The sequence below is a fragment of the Linepithema humile genome, chromosome 2, assembly GCF_040581485.1.
Source record: "Linepithema humile isolate Giens D197 chromosome 2, Lhum_UNIL_v1.0, whole genome shotgun sequence".
Taxonomy (NCBI): domain Eukaryota; kingdom Metazoa; phylum Arthropoda; class Insecta; order Hymenoptera; family Formicidae; genus Linepithema; species Linepithema humile.
The window spans coordinates 14,251,563-14,276,573 of NC_090129.1; the positions used below are offsets into that span (position 1 = coordinate 14,251,563).

Genomic DNA, 25,011 nt, shown 5'->3' on the forward strand with positions numbered 1-25,011 from the left:
GATATCAGATTCGGATCTATTTAAACGTTTATCGTTGTTCTTATCGGACATGGCGCTTTATTGGGTAAAGTTAGAGAGCGCAAATTGGCGCAATTGGGATGATTTTGAGGCCGGATGGAGAGCGCGATTCGGAGATCCCGATTTTTAATACGCGCTGCGAGACGAATATTTCAGGCGCACCCAGGGGGAGCACGAGACACCTGCCGATTACCTGACGTGCTTACGCGCGTTATTAAATAGAATGACGCCCCCCTGGCCCTTGGTGGAACAGCTTAATTTCGCGCACCGCAATATGCTGCCGCGTTTAAAAATCGCGATCCGCCGGCAAAAATTCGGAGATTTTTCCACATTAGAATATCTAACGAGCCGCGTAGAAAAATGCTACCTCGCGGAGCAAAATTACCGACCCCCGTTACCGCCGGAACAATCTATTTTCCCGGACTTAGCGTACCGCGCTTCGAAAGGAAAACCGAAGAACCCTGTTACCGTTGCTACCGCTGCTTCCACTAAAAAGGAGAAGAAAAAGAAGGCCAAAACCGCGAATAGAGCAAAGGCTGATACCGATAAAGATACCTCTACCGATACCGCTTCCGATTCGTCAAGTAAAGTTACCATTTCCGCTACCGCTGCGGCCAGCAATGTCAAATGCTGGAACTGCACTAAAATCGGACATCACGCACGCGAATGTACCGAGCAGCGCCGCATGTATTGTTAGCGGTGTGGCAAACCGGATGTTACCGTTAGAACCTGCCCTACGTGTGCGGGAAACGCGGAGCCAGTAGGTAAGGTCCCTACGACTCCAGATCCACAGAGAGAGACCCGAACTAGATTGACAGATACCGAAACGCTAATACATTTCTACGTTACGTTCGAGCGAGACAAATTGCCGCTCCTGCGATACTTTACGATCCGTATCGACAATTATACACTTTCTGCCCTCGTGGACTCCGGAGCCAATCGAACCTTGCATGGTCGAGAGGGAATAAAAATTATTCGTACGTTAGGACTCATGACCTTTAAGGGGAGAGGCGTACAAATTCGCACAGCCAATGGACAGATAGCGAATATTCACGAAGAAATCAAGTTACCGTTAGAATTAGAAGGTCAGTGTCGTGAGGTTACCGTTGCATTGTTGCCGACGTTGGCAGTACCATGCATTTTAGGGGTGAATTTCTTAACGAAATTTGGTATAGGGTTGGATTTCGCAACAGGTGAATGGTATTTTGCGCAAAATCCAAACGTTCGCTACCGTCTCGCTACCAACCGAATTTCTCGTGAAGGCTCATATTATGGATTAACGGAATTAACGTCAAAGCAAGAGCATACGTTAGATACTTTTTTGAAAACCCTCCCGGAACCGTCTGTGAATCCCGGTATTACAAGCCTGACAGAACATAAGATCGATATAGGCAGTAATCCGCCCGTGAAGCAGCGTTGTTATTTAGTGTCGTCTAAGGTCCAAGAAGCCATCCGTTCGGAAGTAGACAAAATGTTAGACGCCGGAATAATAGAACCTTCGTTTAACAAATGTCGAACCCGGTGGTCATGGTCAAAAAACCGAATGGCAAATACCGATTCTGCTTAGATTTTCGAAAGGTGAATAGCTTATCGAAGAAAGATGCATATCCGTTACCGAACATGGCGGGAATCCTTGATAAATTGCGATCAGCCCGTTACATTTCGACTATAGATTTAAGTCAGGCCTCACTTTCAGGTACCATTGGCTAAGGACAGCCGAGAAATTACCGCGTTTAGTGTTCCGGGTAAAGGACTCTATCAATTTACGCGGATGTCGTACGGCTTAACAGGGGCTCCCGCAACCTTTCAGCGGTTGCTAGATCGGTTGATAGGCCCCGAAATGGAACCTTTTGCGTTTGCATATCTCGATGACATTGTGATAGTAACGCCTACTTTTGAGGAACATATGATCTGGCTAAATAAGGTATTGGATAGAATTACCGCTGTCGGTCTTACCGTGAATCCCGACAAATGTGAATTTTGCCGTGCTCAGGTGCGATATTTAGGATTTCTCGTACAAAGAGAGGGGCTAATGGTAGACCCTGAAAAGACGCGACCGATCCTCGAATATCCCGCGCCGTTAAATATCAAGCAATTGTGCCGATTTTTAGGCATGTCGTCCTGGTATCGACGATTTATTCCGCAATTTGCCACTCTTAGCGAGCCGTTGACACGCCTTTTGAAAAAGGCAAGCGCTGGGAATGGGGGAGTGATCAGATCCGCGCCTTCGATCAGATTCAAGATCATTTAGTTACCGCACCAACACTTGCGCGTCCAAATTTTAAAGAACCTTTTGTATTGCAGACTGACGCTAGTTCTGTAGAGTTAGGTGCCGTTTTGACTCAAAATATTGATGGCGATGAAAAGGTAATAGCTTTCGCAAGTCGAGCTCTGGCAGGCCCCGAAACAAGATACACAGTTACCGAGCAAGAATGCTTAGCAGTCGTTTGGGCGATAAAGAAATTTAGACCATATCTTGAAGGCTATAAATTCACAGTTGTTACCGATCATAGCAGTCTACGCTGGTTACATAATTTGAAAAATCTAACAGGTAGATTAGCTCGATGGGCTCTCGAATTATTAGAGTACGATTACGAGGTAATTCACAGGAAAGGTGCCTTACATCACGTGCCTGACGCACTCTCTCGCATGTTCGAAACTCAAGTTACCGTGGAAAATTCAGATACCGATACCGATACCGTTAATTTGGTTACCAAAAATGATACCGCTGGCGCGCTTACTGCTGCCAATACCGCTCCGGTGATAGATACGAAGGATGATTGGTACCGCAAAAGATATAAAGAGGTGATATCAAGTCCGAATAAATACACGCAATGGAAGGTAATGGACGGACAATTATATTTTTTGAGGCCGAAACGCGTGATTTCCGAAATAGTCGAGGATCTCGACCGCTGGAAATTAGTCCTTCCGAAGGAACTGCGTCAAGAAGCCCTCAAAGACTCGCACGACGCGCCGCAGGCAGGTCACCTAGGCGTAGAGAAAATTTATCAGCGTGTCGCCGTGTCTTATTTTTGGCCGAATCTGTTTCGTGATGTTACCGATTACGTGCGAGCGTGTGATATTTGCCAGCGCACCAAGGTCGAACAAACGGGTTCCGCAGGTCTCATGGGTCGCCGAATTGCGGACGGTCCATGGAAAACCGTAGCTGCCGATATCATAGGGCCATTGCCGCGTAGTAAATCGGGATTTCAGTACATTCTCGTTATTCAGGATTTGTTCACCAAATGGGTAGAGTGCAAGGCACTTAGATCGGCTACCGGAATCAAAATTAAAGAGGCCCTCGAAGACTTAGTAATCTCACGATGGGGCGCTCCGAAATTTTTATTGACGGATAACGGTACCAAATTTATCAATAAAACGATGAAGGCGTTTGCCGAAGGGCGTAATATCACGCACACAACGATACCGCCCTATCATCCTCAGGCTAATCCCGTAGAGCGAGTAAACCGCATTCTTAAGGCAATGGTCATTTCGTTCATAGAGAAGGACCATCGCGAGTGGGACAAACATTTGTCCGAATTTCGTTTCGCGTACAACACCGCGTTTTATTCGTCCTTAGGGATATCTCCCGCGTTCCTCAACTTAGGAAGGGAGTTAGAGCCGGTGCAATCACTAAAGCGTCGCGACAATAAGGTTACCGACATTGAGAGTAGAGATACCGCCGAGTGGGGGAAGCGCATAAAGAAATTGCAGTCATTGCGCGACTGGATTATCGAAAATTTAGACCAGGCTTTCCAGAAGCAATCCTCCCGATATAACTTGCGTAGGCGTGATAGACGTTTTGAGGTCGGCAATTTGGTGCTAAAGCGACAGCACATCTTATCGTCTGCGGCACAAAACATAGCCGCAAAACTGGCGCACAAGTTCCAGGGCCCTTTGAAAATCTCGCGGGTGATCTCGCCCATCGTGTACGAGCTAGTCCAGCTGGACGGATCTCCCGCAGGTAAGATTCACGTACAGGACCTTAAACCCTATTGCCTTCCCGATCCCGAAAGCAGATGCAGCGCAACGTGATTTTTTTTTCTTTTTTCCTTCTTTTCTCTTTTCTTTTCGTTCCTTTGTTTTCTTTTTTTATTTTTTTTCTTCGTCTTTTGACTATTTTATTTTCTTTTGCCCGCGTAGGTTAAGCTAGTACCTTAGTTCTTTTTTTTGTTTATTCCTTTTTTTTTCTTTTTGTATTCTCTTTTGTTGCTATCGACAAGTCGCTGCATCGCCAGCGCACCAATAAAACCTGTCAAGCCAAGTCGTGTCTGTCTCCTTATCCTCCCCTAGTAGTAAGGCGGGAACTCTCCGTTAATCGGGAGAACCACCGCGACCCTCTCGTGGACGTGAACTGCGGAGAAACTCTCGGAATCGTCGCACGCGGAGTCCGAACGAGGCAGGGGGGAAACATGCACGGCGACAGACTGCCAAAAAAAAAAAAAATTTTGCGGTTTGTGGTGAGAACACCCAGGTAAGGCTACCGGAGGGTCGGTCACCGGCGTTCGTCAGGACCGAAACTCCACGGTCCTCCTCTGGGAAGGGGGAGTTGTGACGTGACGCTTTTCGAGCGCCGTCACAAGGGCGATAGCCCGGCCGAGGGAGCAAAGTCCTGGTGTTGCTCTTCGCGTGGAGAGAGCAACCCGCGAGACTCCACAATCTGTACGCGTTGTTTTTTTATGTTGTTTCCATTTTGTACCGTTAATATCGTTTTTAAGTTGTAAGGCGAGATCCCGTGCGGGCGGCGTTGCGTATTTTATGCCTCAGGCATAAAATACGAAGATTCAGCATCGCCATAGAGACCGGACGCCGGGGGATCATCAACGGGTGTCACGCGTTAGTGACCCCACAGCAAAAGGTCAGGTACCGCGATCCCGTCGCCTCCGCCATCCCAGCCCTATCGACTAACTCCGCTTTGGTTTTAGCCACATACTTGTAAAGAAACGCAGCAGCGGACCTCGCCTGGCTGCAGACGGCACCGAGGACTCCGAAAATGCTGCACCCGGAGGGACCAGAATATGACCCGGCCAGCCTAACCAGTCTCTTCCGGGAACATCGAATCATCAACACAATACCGACCGGATAATTTGAAGAAACCACAGAACGCGGGGGGGGGGAGGGGCGCCTTGGATGAACTGGGCGGTTCTCAGGGGCTCCTCTTTTTGAAAAATCGGCAGGATGCGCAAGAAGGCGACGCGGAATTAGAAGGACCAACGTGCAGAGCCGAGAAGAGTCACTGTTCGGTGTGCCGCAAGAGTGCGAGGACCAACGCCAGGATTCAGTCCAACGACGCCGAAGACGCCGACTCGATGTAAGCCGCCTCTCGGGTAGCCGTAGAGTTCCGTCCGGTTATGGCTGATGGCGTGAGTCTAAAGTTCTGTGTTTAGTGTCTCTCACACGACTAATCGCGATTTCGATACCGTGAGCGCGTTTTGGCGCTCAGTTACCGCATGTCCAGCCGGCTCCGGATATCGCGTAAAAGTCTCTTCGTCTTGCGTGAATCAAGCACCGACAGTTTCTTTCTCGTTGCCGTTTCGATTGCCGTTCCGTTTCGTTACCGTACCGTCTTTTCGTTACCGTTTCTTTTTTGAGATACCGTCTATTTGCTACCGTCTTTCTTACGATACCGTTTTGTTACCGTTTTTGTCGCGTTATCACAGTACCGGAAGTACCGTGGTTGAATGTTCGCGGACGGATTTTGCTCGGGAACGTTCTCCGCGAGACCGCTGTTACCGTCTTGGCGAGAAACGTGAAAACCCGCGAAAATAACCGTTCCGCGACATATCATGTGTGGCCGTTAGGCTACCATCGTTCAAAGCATATTTATTTGGCCTTCACCGGTCGCGTCGGATTGTCGTAATACAAGTCATTTGTTTTGCTGAATATCGTCGGATCAGCTGCGAATTATCGTGATCGCGTTTCCAAAATTTCATGTAGATACCGAAATTTGTTCTCGTTACCAATTTATTGGGCGAATTGCCTTACTACCGCCGTATTAAACTATTTCCGCCGTATCGGCTCAGGCCGAACGATCTACTCATCTTTAACCCTTGTAATCAAATCGTTGAAATACATTATTGTTAAATCTTAATTATTGAGTTGTCCTTGCGTTTGCCTCTCACTCCAGATATCTAACGTCAAACGAAAGAATTGCGCCCCTCTGCCATATACTGAGCGGGGAGCGGCCGAGCATTTTAGAGAACTGTTGAAGTTACCGATACCGCGGTGCGATTACTTGCACCTGGCGCCCATTTCCGGTTACCGATATCGCGTGAGTTACCTTGCTCCCGAATTTTGCAGAGTACCGCGAGTTACCGAATCGTGCAGTTATTGCCGATTTCGCGAGTTACCTAACTCCCGATGATTGTGGAGTACCGCGGTTGCCGATTTCTATTGGGCGTGCTCCCTCGGATCTGGCGTGATTCCGAGGCTAGTTCACGTCGCAATATATTTACTCATGAGTAACTTTTCGAGGTTATGTGACTTATACCTTAATATGATCTGTGATTTTATATGATTTCATATTATCATATGCGGACAATTAACCTGTAGTGGCAGAGCTACTCGACTACGTGTTATGTGGCTGAGGAATGGTTATACAGAAGTGGATACATGCTGTAATGAATGGTCCTCGTGATACTGGAAGTGGACTTAAAATGGGCACAGATGGGTGGAGGTTTACTCATATTACTCTATCTTTCTCTAAACTTCTTATTATCATTGTTTTGTTAACTTGTTAACTTGCTATGAAGCTGTGTATACATGAGCTTGTATTAATTGCATACCTATTTCAGTGATTGTTGCATATGGATGATTAATAGATCCATTCAATGCCATTATGCGACATATCTACTCAATGATTTGAGGATTGTTCCACATGTATGAAAATGTACCTGAGAATTGTCCATGTGAACGGAATGGCCGCAGCAATGTGAAAGACACCAAAGATTCTATATTATCTTGTGTTAATTGTGTGCTATGGCTGTTTGCTTTGTCATGTGTATAAATGTGCATATACACACTGAGCATTACAGGAAATATAACTAATCTATCTATAGGATTGAAACTTAATGACTGTTATTTAGAATGTTTCTTTTAATTAATTAATATGATTTGGCTGTTTTGTTCTATAACTATTAATTTGAATTATTATTTATAAAATATTTGATCAGTTAAGCGACAGCTATACGTATGGTTAATAGTGTATTATATATGACAATTTATAGATATATGACTGAATAATTGCAGTCACTTATCTGCATATAACAATTTTGTTAAATTAGTTTTTGATTGATTATAATATTGATGTGATTTATGATTTTAACATTCTACGATTATGCATATTACAAAATGGATTATATGTTAAATAGTGGAGAAATGAGATTTTTTTATATTTGGATATTGTGATATTCAGTGTCTTTGCTAAGATCTGTATGAACCGAATGTTATATCAATGTAATATACCCTGTTGGATGTTGTATGTATGTCTGTTTATTGTGGTGATTCTATATATTCTATACATAATATGTAAACTGTATGTTCGCGATCGAAATGAGACTCCGATCGGAACAAAGAGGTGCCGGGTGCGCTCAGAGAGAGCGAAGGGTCAGATTGGCGGCGAGGAAAGAACGGAGCGAGCAACGAAAGGAGCGAGAAGGAGAGAGAACGCTGGCGGTCGCACGAAACCAGAGCTGCCAGTTTTCTCCGGAGAGCTCCACACGCGCACAATCGAGACCCGCTGACGTCACGTGTCCGTGTGCGCTCGGCTGTCGACGGTAGAAGTGGGCGGACCTATGTCTTGTATCTCTTTCCCACCAAGCCTAGCGTAAAAACCGGTTTTAAACGCTCGCACCGTTTCTTCTGCCAAGCGTTGGCAGCGAAAATGCTTTCCAGAATGCTTTCGCTCCACGCGACTAAGTCGACTAGCGGCGTGTTGCTTTCGCTCGACGCGATATTTTTTCTGAGATATACAGTCTTTTATGAAACATATATCATATTTATATTAATAAAATATTTTAACATTATGTATTTGCAGAATATGATTTTTCACGTTAATGTATAAAATAAGAATAAAGTAATAAAAATTATATATTGCAATATATAAACAAAACAAGTAACATTTAATATATTATTAATTTATTTATATGTTCCAATTTTACACATTAACGTGAAAAATCACATTATAAATGCATAATATCTTTTGTAAATAGCAAGATACATTGAGAAGTAAAGGAAAGAATTGATTGAAAATAAAAGAAACATGTTTTTACTTAAAAAATATTTATGACTATCTTATTTAACACAAAAGTAATCTGGACAAAGCATACCAATGTGATTATACATCGAATAGTTTAGTATTTTAACTTTATTTTAACCATTTTAATATAGTGGTCTTCCGCACCACCCAAGAGGTTCCACTAATGGTGCGTTAGATTTTTTCAAGTGGATCTTCGCCAGGAGCCCTATTGTACCACTTTTCATTTTTCTTTATACATTACCTTTATATAGATATGGTTTCGTTTGCAGACAAGATACTTGTTACATTCCTGTCGTTTATAAATGTGGTGTCATTTGCAGACAAGATACTTGTTATACCACTGTAATAAAAGTAGCACACAATTACTTTTCTTGTATCATATAAAAAATATTATTAAATTTATTTTAAACATTATTATTGCGTATTAGATGTCGAGGGACTAACTATATCATTAACATCTGCAGGATATAGATTAAGAAGACTTTTCTGTTTCTTAGGACAATGTGTATATAAGTTGTCTGTCGACATGAGAGATAAGTGCTTTTCATTAATCTCCATGTCTAAAACAGTTTTTTTTCTAGCTTTTAAAGCTGATTTCAAAACGCAAGTGGCATTTACAGAGACGGACGAAAGGCTATTTCGTTTTTTCGTTTTTAAGTCTGATAAAATTGAAAACATTCTTTCTGGGTCGGCATTAGAATTTGGAAGTGATCTAACAGCATTCATAAGAGATTTGAGTTTGGGATATCTATCAGTATTTCTGGAGTTTTTACTTTGTAAAATCTGTTTCCACATGTCATCAAAATTTAATTCTTTTAAATTTGTTTTTTCTGTTATTGTAAAATCTAGATGTACAATAAGCCATTCTTTCTTTAAATCGTTTTCGTCAAAACCTCCGAAAGTTTGAGCGATAAAAGAAACATCATTGAATGATGTTTCTCTGTCAAAATCAAATAAAACAATATCTGCATCAAAAACTTTTAATTTTGACAAAAATTTGTCATTAATTGGTAATCTTTTACTTATTTCCTCGGCAGCTGTTACGTAAAATTGCAAACAATTTTCTCGGACATTCGCAACTAGGTCTGCATGTCCGTTTTTTGTCAATTCGTTTAGGTATTCTTCACATTCTAATCCTAAATTTATTTCGCTTAAAGATTTTTGATTATTTTTTTCAAAAAATTGGATATTATTGCATACGTTTTTTAAGCACTCGGATTTTAAAAAATGTTTACAGACTGTAGTCAAAAACTCTACTGCTTTTGGTTGTAATAAATGGATTCTTGTTTCCACTGCTTGAAAGAATGCATTAAATAAATTAAAAAAATATAAAATATGTTTCAAAAATAAGAAATATGCTTTGATATCTAACTTTTGCATTATGGTTAATAAATGTTCTCCAGATATTGTTTTTTCATCTACAACTCTTTCGATCAAAAAATGTTTAATAGCACTCCAAGACTCAAGAAGTCTTTCCACACACGTATGGTGAGAAAGCCAGCGTGTATCAGCCAATCTTAAAATTTTGCGGTTTGTTTTCTGAAAATATTCCGTAAATTCTTGAAAAATAGCTAAACGCTTGGGACTACCGTTAATGTAACTTGCGATTTTTTTTAGAAATTCCTCGCAATATTCGGGTATTTTTGTACATGCATTATGCGCAATTAATGCAGCGGAATGGCACGGACATGGAAATGTTAATAAATTTTTACAAATTTTTGCTAGTTTTGTTTTAAATAATGAATTTTTTCCTATCATGACAGATGCATTGTCGCATGACAAGGCAATAATATTTAAAAATGGAATGTTAAGACTATACATTTCTGATTTAAATGCATTAAATAATTTTTCTGCGCTACTATTTTTTGCATCAATATTAATTAATTTTATTAACTGTGAGCGAATGTCTAATTTTTCTGGATCAACATACCGCACAAGAAACGTCATCCATTTTTCATTACAAATATCAGACGTTTCGTCAATAAAAATAGAAAATCTAGTATTTTGAATTATGTTTACCACACGGTTCGTTTCAACCGGACACAACACATTTGAAATTATACTTTTACATTTTGTTCGACCCATAGTCATACTTTTTAATATGTTATAATCTTTTCCTATTTGTTGAAAAAAACTTAGAATATCTGTTGCCGTTTGATGCGAAATATTTTTATCAGCGATCAATGCGGCAAATCGAATTTCTGCTGATTTTTTTCGCTCTTCAAATGTTAAAAGTGATTCATGATTTGTCACGTTGTTAGTTTCATTCGTTTTCTTGGTTTCTGTATTATTTTTTTCAGATATCCTCTTGTGCGCTTTGGATTCTGAGTGATCATATATGTGCGATAAGTCACCAATCATAGTTTTTTTACAAAACGAGCAAAAAAATGAATTTTCATTATGTGACACCTCGCATAGCCATGGCTTAAATTGCTCAATATCTAACCATTGTTGTCGAAATGAATTTTTTTTACGTTTTTTTGTATTTGAACTTACATCGTTATTATTGAATAATGACGTATTTTTTATGACATGCAGAATTCGCATGACTTGAAACACGAGTATTGCATGAAAAATCTTTATTGCACATATACAATGAAAAAGACTATCATCATTGGATACTTTACGTATCCAAGATGTGTATTTATTATCACTAAGCCAAGCTTCTAAAAAGCTTCTCTTTGGTTTTTTTCTCAATTGTTCACACATTTTTATGTATAAATAAAACAAAAAATAAAAACGAAAAATATATAATATATGAAAAAAATTTATATATTAAAAAATATTAAAGAAAATATATTTTTTTACGTGTAAATAAAACAAAGCCAAAAATTATAAAACAAAAAGAATAAAAAACAAGAAAAAAAATATATATATATAAATAAAAAAATATTTAAGCAAATATACTAAAATAAACTAAATATACTAAAATAAACTAAAATATAATAAAATAAACTAAAATATAATAAAATATATATTATTAAATATATGTTATTAAAACTGTGTTAAATCATTTTTTTGAAAATTGAGTCATTGTTATTACAAGACTCTACTCTCCAATTTTTACCCAATGGCAAATGTTTTAAATAAATATTTTCATTTTAATAGATATGTGAATTAATAAGATTAAATCACATTCGCCGGTATAGTGTTGATATATATATATTATACACATGCATATAAATAGTATATAAATAGATGTAAATGTAAGAATTTTATAACCTCAAACTACTTTTCCTTTTGAACATCAAATTTTTCCGAGGCACGTGTATAATAAACATGTTGGCACATATTAATGATATAATATTATATGGCGACGAGCTTAACCAAGTCGCTAAGTCGTATTCATTACTTTCTCGTTTAATTAATTAATTAATTACTCGTCTAAAGTAAGTCGTTTTCACGAAACTATATCACTGACGTGGTTTGCACAATGGTCTACGTTACATACTGAAGTGAGCTTTGGAGAAGTGGGGGTGGGTTTTTTCCCCTGTTCGTGCAATAAGTATTTAACGATATTTAGTTTATTTTATAGCTCTGTATTTAATTTCATTTATTAGCATAGTTTTACGTATGCAACTTGACTTCAGTAGAATTAGTTTTGTGAACGCCAGATAGTTGGCGCTAGTTATAGTTGCGAGAGAGTTCCTATTATTACGTGCACGGACAATTTTTGTACGGCGTGTTTTATACAGAATAAACAATCTTCAATATCAATACACAAGTAATTCATTCTATTAATACGTGCCAAGCACCGGTCCTGCATTGAGGACACTAACATTTTGGTCCTTCGAGCCGGATACGCCCAAAAAGACAGCATAAGTCCGTGCTTAACCTCGAAACATCGAGTCGTAGGCGAGAGCACAAAGCTCAGCTCGTGCATGCGTGGCACTGTAAGCCGAAAAGAAGCAACCATCTTGATCATTCGCTTAAAAGCACGCAAGTGAGACAAAATTCACCACGAAGTCCTCGCGAGCATTAGACATTTTTCGAGTATTAGATTTTTCGAGAAAGTGACAGTTTTGACGTGATTCACCATGACCGACGGGGCAACGAGGCTCAAATTATATAAAGGCAAACGCGGGCAAATAAAGGGAAGTTTCACGCGAAGTGACAAATACTTAGCCGATCTAAACGGTTCAGAAGTATCGATAATTGAATTGCGTCAACGGTTACAATAGGTGAGTGACCTGTGGGAGGCTTTCAACGACGTACAATCAGCAATTGAAGAGCTCGAGACTGAAGAAGCAAACGAGCCGATTCACCACGAGGAGAGAGGGGAGTTTGAGCGAAGATATTTTGCAGTCACCGTTCAGTTGGAAACTTTGATCGACACAAAGATCGCCGTCGCGCGGCCTCCGCATTCATCTCGTCAAAGCGACAACACAATAAGCGTGCAGAATCTCCGAGAAGGAACGCCAATATATCAGGGAAGTAATTTTCCAAACGAGCATTTGAAATTGCCACGTGTTTCATTGCCTACTTTTTCAGGAAGTTATAAGCAATGGATTCCATTTCGAAACATGTTCTTGAGTATGATTCACGAGAATCCGATACTGCCAAATGTGCAAAAAATGCAGTATCTTATGTCAGCCCTGACGAATGAAGCTAAGGATGTTATAAGCTCTTTGGAGGCATCCGATGCTAATTATCCTGAGGCTTGGAAAATGCTTAAGGAAAGATACGACGATGACAGCCTAATAATCCAGAAGCATGTCAAAGCACTGTTCGAGCAGCCCGCTCTACTCAAGGAGAATCATCTCGAGTTGCGACAGTTGTTAGACAACGTACTAAAGCATATACAAGCACTTAAAGCATTGAAAAGGCCTACGCAACTGTAGGATGATCTGTTAATCCATCTGGTAACAAGTAAATTGGATCACATCACAAACAAGGAATGGGAAACTACGATAAAAAAGGGTGAGATACCTACGTTCAATCAATTGACAGATTTTCTGTCACAGCGATGCAGGGCTCTGGAGGCATCATCTCGCAGTCAGCGTAGCACTCTCACTACACAGAAGGTGGTTAAATTAGATAAAAATAAAGGCACAGCAGCTCATATTATATTTACCACAAATGTCATGTGTGCCTATTGTGGAAAGGCTGACCATCCTATTTATAAATGTGCTGGTTACTTGGCGCTACATGTGGATCAACGTATAAAGGAAGCAAGATCTCGCAAATTGTGCCTTAATTGTTTAAAGGTTGCTTCTCATCATGCGAAGCAATGTGGATCGGGATCTTGTCGAAAATGTAATAAGCGTCATAATACTTTACTTCATTTGGAACAGGTGGTCAAGCAACCTGAATTTGATATCACAAAGACGTCTACTCCTCAGGAAAAGGAACATATAGTAGCCACAAGTGTAAATCACGCATCGGTTAGTCAAAGCAGACAGGTGATCCTAGCTACGGCAATAGTTAATGTTGTGGATGCGAGTGGTGCTCTGAAGCCCTGCCGGGCATTGTTGGATAACGGATCACAATCCTGTTTCATAACCTCTAAGTGCGTCAAGAAATTAGGTATCAAACAATACGCTACAAACATACCCATATTTGGACTCGGTGAGCTGTCAACACGAACACATGGTCTCGCAAAAGTACAATACAATCGAGGATTAATGGATTTCAAGCTAAGCTCGATTGTTTGATAATCGAAAGGATAACTCAAGCTCTTCCAGTTAATCATCTTAATCTTCACGATTTACAGATACCAGACGGCATTACATTGGCTGACCCTGAATTCAACCGTTCGTCTGAGGTGGAATTACTTCTCGGTGCGGAGATATTCTTGGATTTATTGTGCATCGGAAAAATCAAACTATCAAGCGAACAGCCAGTCTGGCAGAAAACTTTACTTGGATGGGTAGTTTCAGGTAATCTCATGTTGCTAGAGGAGCCAAAGAATGTTACGATATGTAATTTGTCAATCAACGAGCAACTCAACACAAATCTCGCCCGCTTCTGGCAAATTGAGCGTGCAGAGCGTCAAAACACGAGAACCCCTGAAGAGCGCATTTGCGAAGGACACTTCGCGCAAACTTACAAGCGCAATTCTGAAGGTCGATTTATAGTGACGTTGCCAACGAGAGACGAAGTACTACGGACATTGGGCGAATCAAAGGACATCGCACTCAACAGATTTCGGATTCTAGAACGCAAGTTGAGTCGAGATGCTAAGCTGAAGGAGGAATATACGGATTTTATACACGAATATCAAAGCCTACAACACTTGAGAGAGCTTACAATGAACACATCATCAATTCAGGATACAAGTTTACATTACTATTTACCGCATCATTGCGTGATAAAGGAGACGAGTTCTACTACATGACTTAGAGTTGTTTTCGACGCGTCAAGTCATACAACTAGCGGAGTTTCATTAAATGACGCTTTGAGAGTTGGTCCGGTTTTGCAGCAAGAATTAGTCTGTATACTTCTTCGATTCAGAAGCTTCAAATACGTCTTGACCGCAGACATTGCCAAAATGTACAGGCAGGTGCTAATAAATGAGGCTCAAATTCCACTTCAGCGCATCTTATGGAGAGATCAACAAACAGAAGACATCAAGACTTACGAGCTATTAACGCTAACATACGGAACCGCTTCATTCCTGGCTACCAAGGTCATACATCAGCTTGCAGATTTAGAAGAGAATCGTTATCCCGTCGGAGCGAAGATAGCACGACGCGACTTTTATGTCGACGACTTGATAACGGGAACGAATTCCATAGGAGAAACATTAACGATTCGGGATCAAATAACATCGTTACTTAAAAGTGGAGGTTTCACACTTAGGAAATGGACCTCAAATAACGAAGAGCTGTTGAGCGGAGTCACTGAATCATCAATTGGCAATGCGATGTTAGAGTTGGACAAGGATGGAACTTCTAAAACGCTAGGAGTCAAATGGAATCCGTCAAAAGATGTATTACAATATACGATTGGCATGCAAGCATCAGAGTTGAACCTTTGCACGAAAAGATCAATTTTATCCAATGTAGCTCAAATATTTGATCCCCTTGGACTGTTGGGACTTGTGATAGTAACCGCTAAAATCATGATTCAAAGACTTTGGAAACTTCAAGTTGGATGGGACGAATCTCTACCTTCAGATATTTACACAGAGTGGATGGATTACGTTGTGAAGATACAAAAGCTCAACGAATTTGAAGTACAACGCAGGGTCTTTCATTATGGAAACGACGTGCAATTCGAGCTTCATGGTTTTTGTGACGCAAGCGAGAGAGCGTATGGAGCTTGCATTTATGTACGAAGCATCGATTCACTTGGAACTATTCAAACTCATCTACTCTGCGCCAAATCACGTGTCGCTCCTGTCAGAACGATATCAATTCCGAGACTGGAGTTGTGTGGAGCACAATTGCTTACGCAATTGATGGATAAGGTTAAACATGCCGTAGAACTCGACCTCAACAAATGCTGCTATTGGACAGATTCATCTATAGTACTACATTGGATCAAAACTACCAACAAAAGGTTGCCTGTTTTTGTCGCACACAGAGTCGGCGAAATACAAGAATTAAGCGAGGTCGGCAGCTGGGATCACGTGGGAACCAAAGAAAACCCAGCTGATTTGATATCAAGAGGAGCAAGTCCGAAAGAATTAATTGATTCACAATTGTGGTGGAGCGGACCGTCATGGTTACAAAAAAATATCGTGATTCAGCATCAAGCGAACGTCATGGATACTGAGGAGAATCAGTTACTCGAGAATAATAAGTTAACGCTTACTTCAATACCTACTCAAATGGTTATCAATCCATTCGATAAGTTCTCCAACTTCAACAAACTTGTCCGTGTTGCTGCCACTTGTATACGATTCGCACTAATCTGTAAAAGGAAACATAATTTTAAGGTTTCAGATCCATTATCAGTTGACGAATTGGAATACGCTATGAGATGCCTCATTAAAAGGGAGCAGCAAATGTCCTTTTATCAGGAACTAAATGCGTTGCGAAATGGTATTGAAATTTCCCATAAAAGCAATTTAAAGGCAATGAATCCATTCATCGATGAAAACGGCATTCTGCGAGTCGGTGGCAGATTGAAGAACTCGGAACTTCAACCTGAGGCTAAGCATCCTATATTATTGCCTCATCACTCAAGGTTAACTAAATTGATTATTCAACAGGAGCACAAAAGGATTCTTCACGCCGGAGTTGAAGCAACTCTCGCTGCGGTACGACTGTTGTACTGGCCGATTAGGGCGCGCAGCATAATTAAAAGGTTACTACGACAATGCGTTACGTGCTTTAAGATGCGATCACGACTATCTGAACAAATAATGGGTGACCTTCCGTCACAGAGAGTCAAAATCACTAGGCCCTTCAACGCTACAGGCATAGATTTTTGTGGGCCAATATATATACGCGAAGGAAAACGCAAGAATAGCAAGCATATTAAGGCATATGTTGCAGTTTTCGTTTGTATGACCACAAAAGCAGCACATTTGGAGGTTGTCTCAGATTTAACCACAGACGCCTTTCTCAATTCCTTCAAGCGGTTTATCGGTCGCAGAGGAAAGCCGAGCGACGTCTTTTCAGATAACGGCACAAATTTCGTTGGAGCCAATCATGAATTAGAAGATCTCAGGAAGCTATTCATTCAAGAGGAACATCAACGTAAGATTATTGACACGACGTCCAGTGAAGGAATAAAATGGCACTTTATTCCTCCTCGAGCTCCACATTTCGGCGGTTTGTGGGAGGCCATCGTCAAATCCTTCAAGAATCACTTTTACAAAGTGGCCTCAGAAGCAGCACTGACGTTCGAGGAAGCCTCTACACTTGTTATTCAAATAGAGGCAATACTTAATTCGAGACCACTAAGCGCTCTGTCTTCAGATCGTAACGATTTGAATTATTTATCCCCAGGTCACTTTCTTGTGGGCAGCTCACTAATTTCTTATCCTGAGCCCAACATAACGCAGATCAAGATAAATCGGCTCTCGAGATGGCAACGGCTGGAGCAAATACGCCAACACTTTTGGAAGCGCTGGTCACTCGAGTACTTGTCGCAACTGCAGCGACGAACCAAATGGCATGCTAATCGCGGCGAACAGTTGGAGGTTGGTCAACTGGTACTATGTAGAGAGGAAGGATTGCCGCCCTTGAACTGGACTTTGGACAGAGTACAGGAAATCTGTCCCGGCGACGATCACATCGTCAGAACAGCTATCATCAAAACGGCTAAAGGGAGTTTTAAAAGACCGGCGGTAAAATTAAGCATACTTCCCGTTGAGTCATCCGCGAGTATTAAAGAAAATTTGATTAATTGTTGTGATAAATAATAGACTTTGTAACACCTTAACTGAGTTTGCAATATTGATATCCATAAGATATCAAGGCGCGCGGTATGTTCGTGCAATAAGTATTTAACGATATTTAGTTTATTTTATAGCTCTGTATTTAATTTCATTTATTAGCATAGTTTTACGTATGCAACTTGACTTCAGTAGAATTAGTTTTGTGAACGCCAGATAGTTGGCGCTAGTTATAGTTGCGAGAGAGTTCCTATTATTACGTGCACGGACAATTTTTGTAAGGCGTGTTTTATACAGAATAAACAATCTTCAATATCAATACACAAGTAATTCATTCTATTAATACGTGCCAAGCACCGGTCCTGCATTGAGGACACTAACCTCCCCTGTGGTAAGAATTAAGGAGGCAACTGGGGAGGGAGATTAAATTCTTATGTGACCGTAGTCAGCCATTGCAGTATACAGGGTGTATAAAAATGGTGGAAACTCCAGAATATCTAAAAAAATATAACTTTTGTAAAAAAATGTTTCAGATAAAAGTTGTAGGGTTTAAAAAGATCTATTTACCGATCTTATCAGTTTGATCTTGGGTAAAGGCGTTTCAGAGATTTAAAGATCATCTTCACTTTTTCAAATGGAATTACTCTAATTTTTTTATATAAATCGATTTCTCGCAATATTTGGCGTAAAAAGTTATAGAGGTAAGATGGCCAAAAATTGAATAGTTCACGAGATATTTTATACTTTAATTTGACATAATTTTATATAGACTATGAAATATCTCGTTAAATATTCATTTTTCAATTATCTTACCTCAACACTTTTATGCACAAAATAATGAGAGGAATCAATTAGTGTAGAAAAAACACATAGTTGTCTTGAAGAAAAAATATAATATGATATAATTTTAGCTACATGTTTTTTCTTCGACAACTATGTGTTTTTTCTACACTAATTGATTTCTCTCATTGTCTTGTGCATAAAAATGTGCATGAAAATGTTGAGGTAAGATAATTGAAAAATAAATATTTAACGAGATATTTCATAGTTTATTTAAAATTATGTCAAATTAAAGTATAAAATATTTCGTGAATTATTCTCATTTTTTTAATACATTTTGTATACTATATTCTATCAGATCTTTCATATTTTAATGGTATACTTCAATCACAGATAATAATTATTGATTGCCCACACAATTATCGTGTCGGTGTGCTAAATGCGCCCAACTAAAATAATCGCTTACAGAAAGCGCTCTGTACATACATACATACATACATACATACATACATACATACATACATACATACATACATACATACATACATACATACATACATACACACATACATACATACATACATACATACACACATACATACATACATACATACACACATACACACATACACACATTCACACATACACACATACACACACACACACACACACACACACACACACACACATACACACACAGTTCTTGTGTACCTGGCCAATGTTTATAAACGTACAGACTAGTTGCTTCTTCCTTTCCGTGAGCACATACATTTTAGTTTCAAGAACACGCTGCTTAGAAGAATATCTCGAAACATGAATCGTAAGTAATAAATTAAATTATTATGCTCTTGAATCATATTATATTTGTAAATTATTATTCATAAATTGAATAAAATTTTTCAATTTTTAAATATAATAATATGAAAAATAGCACAAGAGCTATGACTAGAATTATGTGTTAATGTTTCTTATATTTACGAAATTGTCTTTATGGATATAAACGTTTCAATCGATTATTCATCCAATATACATTACATTAAAAGAATCAATAATTTTAACATTGGAAATACATAAAATCAAAAGTTTTAACTGTAAAACATTCAATGTCCATTTTTTTTAAAAGCTATGTCACTTGAGAAACCTTAAACATAAAAATAGAGCAAAATTAACAGTTATTGGAGTAATGTTATATTATACAAAGGTTCTCAGTTATCTGTACTTGTTGACATCGCAAGTAATGAAAATCTTTTGTGGTTAAAATTTTTAATTTAATGTATTTTAAATATTAAACTGATTCTTTTATTGTAACATATATTGAGGATAATCGACTGAAGCGTTTATATCTTAAAAGACAATTTTGTTAATATAAGAAAAATTGACACATATTATTAAATCGTAGCTGTTATACCGTTTTTTATTTTATTTAATTTATCTGTTAGCAAATAATTAGAAAATATTTGATTATTAGTTTCTTTCTTCTCTCTTATATATATATATATATATATAATTTAATAAATATGTATTAATTTTTGCAGAGGAAAATATAATGGACGTGGGAAATTTATCTCTAGAAGACGTGACAAATGTGCAGCAAATGATGCAACTCATGTTGCATCAACAGCAAGAAATGCAAAAAATACAACAACAGCTGAATTTAATTACAGAAAAATTAAAAGAAAAAGAAGTGGAGAAAGAAGCAGAACAATCGAGAGATGAGCAGCAGCAACAGCAGCAGCAGTCGGAACAAGCCGGCGATAATGGTACATTATTTATTAATTTAAATACAATATCAGAGAATTTTCCATATCAGGAATAGGCTAGTGTAATAATATCTTATTAATATATATGAAAGAGGCTAATAGAGCCACCGCTGGTTGTTGGTGCGAATTTTTTTATCTCTTATATTTTTTCTCTCGTTTTCCTTCCTTTCAAATAACTTCCTTACTTTAATCATACATTCCGATTCTTGAATAATAAGATCGATGTATGCAATTCTCGTACACTTTAGTGTCTCGAATCTGAGATTAGTGTACATTTTAATGTCTCAATGCAGACGAATCAAGTTTCTATACAAAACATAAAAAATTTCGCACTAACAACCAACGGTGGCTCCATTAGCCTCTTTCATATATATTGATATTTATTTATTTTTTGTAACTAAATGATTTATTCATGTGCATAATTGTTTTAAATTATTAATCTATAAATGTGTTTATTTTTAGAAAAAAAAGAAGAGGAGGTGGTCGGTCGCGTGCACGGTGGTACGCTCGGCGAAACTTGAAACAACGTGACAATCATGTTAGACCAGGTCCTTCTGGAATTACAAAAAGAAGAGGAGGCCAAAATAACAGAGGTGGCCGCGGGAACAGAAGTCGGGGAAGAGGTACAAGAGGTCATACAATAATAAAAAACTTATTTATCATAAATTAATAAATTTTATAAATTTTATTTTATTTTATTTTATTATTTTTTTATTGACTAACTTTTCTTATTGACTAACTTTCTTGTTGATCTCAAATATTAAATAATTTTAATTAATTTTATTATTTTATTTTATTTTAATTAACTTTTTTTATAAAATTTTTGACAAATTTTTAATTTTTAATTTTTTTTTTCTATTTTTTATTTGTAAAACCGACGAGCTTTTATTTGTAAAACCGACGAGCTAACATTGATTATATCAATGTTAAAACTAACTTTTTTATTAATTTTACAACAAATCTTGCGTCTAAATTATATTTGTTTTAACTCAGATCTTAATGTAAGTCAGCGTGCGTTTTCATATGTATTTTATTTATTTCACACTAAGGATAGCCTGATGACAGGCTATGAAATGTCTGTTTATACTAATGTTATTATAACTCAATACAAGTTCGTTTGCACTAAAATCTAGCGTTTTGATTCCTATTGCTCCTTTCCTTTTATAATTTTATTATTTGTTGACCCTTATCATTTTTAATTAAGATAAATAAAATTTCATTAATATGTCTACAAAGGACACCACACTTATAAACGACAGGCATGTAACAAGTATTTTGTCTGCAAATGACACACTTGTAAACGATATGTAACAAGCATCATGTCTACAAATAACACCACATTTATGACCGACAAGTGTATGATAAGTATCTTGTCTGCAAACGACACCATATCTATATAAAGATAATGTATAAAGAAAAATGAAAAGTGATACAATAGGGTTCCTGGCGAAGATCCACCTCTTGGGTGGTGCGAAAGACCACTATATTAAAATGGTTAAAATAAAGTTAAAATACTAAACTATTCGATGTATAATCACATTGGTATGCTTTGTCCAGATTACTTTTGTGTTAAATAAGATAGTCATAAATATTTTTTAAGTAAAAACATGTTTCTTTTATTTTCAATCAATTCTTTCCTTTACTTCTCAATGTATCTTGCTATTTACAAAAGATATTATGCATTTATAATGTGATTTTTCACGTTAATGTGTAAAATTGGAACATATAAATAAATTAATAATATATTAAATGTTACTTGTTTTGTTTATATATTGCAATATATAATTTTTATAACTTTATTCTTATTTTATACATTAACGTGAAAAATCATATTCTGCAAATACATAATGTTAAAATATTTTATTAATATAAATATGATATATGTTTCATAAAAGACTGTATATCTCAGAAAAAATATCGCGTCGAGCGAAAGCAACACGCCGCTAGTCGACTTAGTCGCGTGGAGCGAAAGCATTCTGGAAAGCATTTTCGCTGCCAACGCTTGGCAGAAGAAACGGTGCGAGCGTTTAAAACCGGTTTTTACGCTAGGCTTGGTGGGAAAGAGATACAAGACATAGGTCCGCCCACTTCTACCGTCGACAGCCGAGCGCACACGGACACGTGACGTCAGCGGGTCTCGGTTGTGTGCGTGTGGAGCTCTCCGGGGAAAACTGGCAGCTCTGCACGAAACGGCAACCGAGCGAGAGAGAGAGCCAAATAGAATTAAGTGAGCGAAAAGTGAGGATCCGCAGGCGCGGTGGAAACGGATCAAATCGAATGAGCGCGATAAATGTTTGTAGAGCGATGATATTTGCAGAATAATGCACTTTATTGTCAATAATTAATTAAACGAATTAACAAAAGTTCGCTGGCGATTAAGCCCGTCGAATACGTTCACGCGACAAGCGTCTAAATCTCGCAATAAGAAAAGATTCGAGAAACAACTGATTTTGAAGCCCGAAACTAAGCTTTCGTACGCTTGAGACGAAAATGAGAAAACTAATTAATAGCACTCAGCGACTTGAAGCGTCTTCTCACTCGGAATTGAAGAAAGCTTCTGGTTTTGCAAAAATGACCGATTGAAACGCCTGTCCGGTTGATCTGCTTGCGACCGCCTTTTTTACATCGGAGAGAGGGCCAGATGGTCGATGATGATTCGTGCAGACCTAAACTCAAGCGCCAGAGAGAGGAACGCTATCTCTGATGATTTTGAAATTTTCGGCTTTTCAACGCTTTTCTCGTGGCCTTCGCTGTTAGAAGTAAAAATAAAAACAATAGCAGCGGCTCACTCGAGATTGTTTACCGAAGCATGTTTTTCCGCTGCGAACGCTAAACATGGTCATATTCTGCCCGTTACTATGAATTTGTTACAACGTATACGATAACGAATTATAAAGACGAAATTATAGAAATATATGACGAAAAGAATTATAAAAACGACATAACGCACGCAGCGCGAAGCTCGATCGTTAACATACCGCCCGATGATTGAAATGATCGTTTCGAAAGGATGATGGTAATTGTACATCGCAGCAAACAAAAAAATTTTATAGAAGCTATTTTACAGATAGAATGATCATTTGATGGAGGCGATCAGTAGTTATCTCAAGAACTAGCGCGTTCTAATTTGTCGACTCCATGTCGATCGGTAGGAGACATATTTTTACTAGCGGTCGTTTGTACTCGCCGGAGATGGTTTTGACTGTGACAACACGCATGAGGTTGTCAGGGCCCGCATGGCACTCTAGAATGCGCCCTAGTTCCTATTTGCACGGCGGGAGCAATGAGTTTTTTAGCAGTACTAATTTGCCGACTCGGACAGAATCTTTGGCTACTTTTCGCCACTCACTCGTTGTTGAAGCGTATTTACATAATCATTTTGCCAAAGTTTCCAAAATCGCTCCGTCAGCTGTCGCACTAGCTGCCATCGGGACAAACGATTCTCGTTGATTTCCAGTACTGATTGTTCCGGAGGCGTAGTCAAAGCAGATCCTATTAAAAAGTGGCCTGGCGTGAGCGGCTCGTAATCGTCGACAGTATCAGTAAGCGGGGCGACAGGCCGAGAATTTAGACATGCTTCGATGTTACAGAGCACGGTAGCGAATTCTTCGAAGGTCAAAGTGTGAGACCCAACTATCCTACGGAAGTGGTGTTTTACGCTTCGGACACCTGCCTCCCAGAGCCCGCCGAAATGTGGAGCCGATGGAGGAATAAAATGCCATGTTACGTTATCCGTGGCCGTGCGATTTAGAAATTCAGGCTCGCGAAGGGCCGCTCGGAAGGCCATAGATAACTCGCGCTCGGCCCCCACAAAAGTAGTTCCGTTGTCGGAGTACATGGACTCTAGAAGTCCTCGTCGTGCGCAAAATCGAGAGTAAGCTCCTAGAAATGCCGAGGTGGCATAGCCCTCGACGAGGTTCTAGGTGGATAGCGCGAGTCGCCATACATATGAAAACGGCAATGTACGCCTTGCGTGATTTAACGCCGCGGTCGGACATCGCTCGAATTGAGACCGGACCGGCGTAATCAACACCGCAATGCAAGAACGCGCGCGCGAAAGGCGCGACTCGCACCGTCGGCAAGTCGCCCATCAGCTGCGTTTGCGTCGCCGCCTTTTCTCGAGTGCAGACTATGCACTGATTTATCACCGCTTTTACCACGCTTTGAGCTCGTATTTTCCAGAATTCGCGACGCAATGTTGCGAGCGTGAATTGAGTGCCGGCGTGAAGGGATCGCAGATGAGCGTGATGAGCTAGGAGCGTCACCAGAGGATGCGACGCGAGAATGACGGGATGTTTGCGCGGAAGGGCAATGAGAGCGTTGGACAACCGCCCGCCAACGCGAATTAATTTATCTTTGCCCAGAAAAAGAGTGAGAAAGAAAAGTCGGCTCTTTGAGGACAGGGCCTTTTGATTTTGTAGCGCCTTTCGATCTACTGGAAATAATTTCTTCTGAACGCGCTTAGCCAGAAATCTCGCGCGGTTCGGCATTCGTTCGCCGAAAGGGCGGATGGAGCTTCATTGATCGTTACCTGATGCGTCGCCCGGTTACGAAGTCGACGATCGAAGCGCATGATGTACGCGGTAACGCGTATGAGTTCAGGCTATGAGGAGTAGCGTTTCGATAGATCCCATGGCTCCGGCGGATTTACGACATGAGCGGTGGCGCAAAGTCGCTGTTCGAAAGGCGCTTCTAACGAAGAGTCAACCAGTGCGGGCCAGTCAGATGCCGGAAGACGCAACCACGTTGGTCCCTGCCACCAAAGTTTGTGGGTAGCGAGCTGGCTACCGAGAATTCCGCGAGATGCGCAATCGGCAGGGTTGTCCCCGGTTGGAACATGTTTCCAGGAGGCAAATGGAATCCGGGATTGCATTTCAGACACGCGATTTGCCACGAAAGTCTTCCAT

General features: G+C 39.5%; 3 protein-coding genes across 3 annotated transcripts; 2 read left to right on the forward strand and 1 right to left on the reverse strand.

Annotated features, from left to right (window-relative positions):
* The first annotated feature begins 5,369 nt into the window (after positions 1 to 5,369).
* LOC136997859 (uncharacterized) lies at positions 5,370 to 14,612 on the forward strand. Its single transcript, XM_067349255.1, has 6 exons — positions 5,370 to 5,381; positions 12,457 to 12,709; positions 12,767 to 13,062; positions 13,117 to 13,299; positions 13,570 to 13,878; positions 13,989 to 14,612. The coding sequence occupies exons 1-6, from the start codon at positions 5,370 to 5,372 to the stop codon at positions 14,610 to 14,612; spliced, it is 1,677 nt and encodes a 558-aa protein (XP_067205356.1).
* Positions 14,613 to 14,765: 153 nt separating this feature from the next.
* LOC136997860 (uncharacterized) lies at positions 14,766 to 20,625 on the forward strand. The gene is made up of 3 exons (XM_067349256.1): positions 14,766 to 17,553; positions 19,880 to 20,104; positions 20,567 to 20,625. The coding sequence occupies exons 1-3, from the start codon at positions 14,766 to 14,768 to the stop codon at positions 20,623 to 20,625; spliced, it is 3,072 nt and encodes a 1,023-aa protein (XP_067205357.1).
* Positions 20,626 to 23,226: 2,601 nt separating this feature from the next.
* Positions 23,227 to 24,943, reverse strand: LOC136997861 (uncharacterized). The gene is made up of 4 exons (XM_067349257.1): positions 24,802 to 24,943; positions 24,178 to 24,458; positions 23,454 to 24,023; positions 23,227 to 23,367 (listed from the first exon to the last, which is right to left on the reverse strand). Exons 1-4 carry the CDS (start codon positions 24,941 to 24,943, stop codon positions 23,227 to 23,229), a joined length of 1,134 nt encoding a protein of 377 aa, XP_067205358.1.
* Between the last annotated feature and the right edge of the window lie 68 nt (positions 24,944 to 25,011).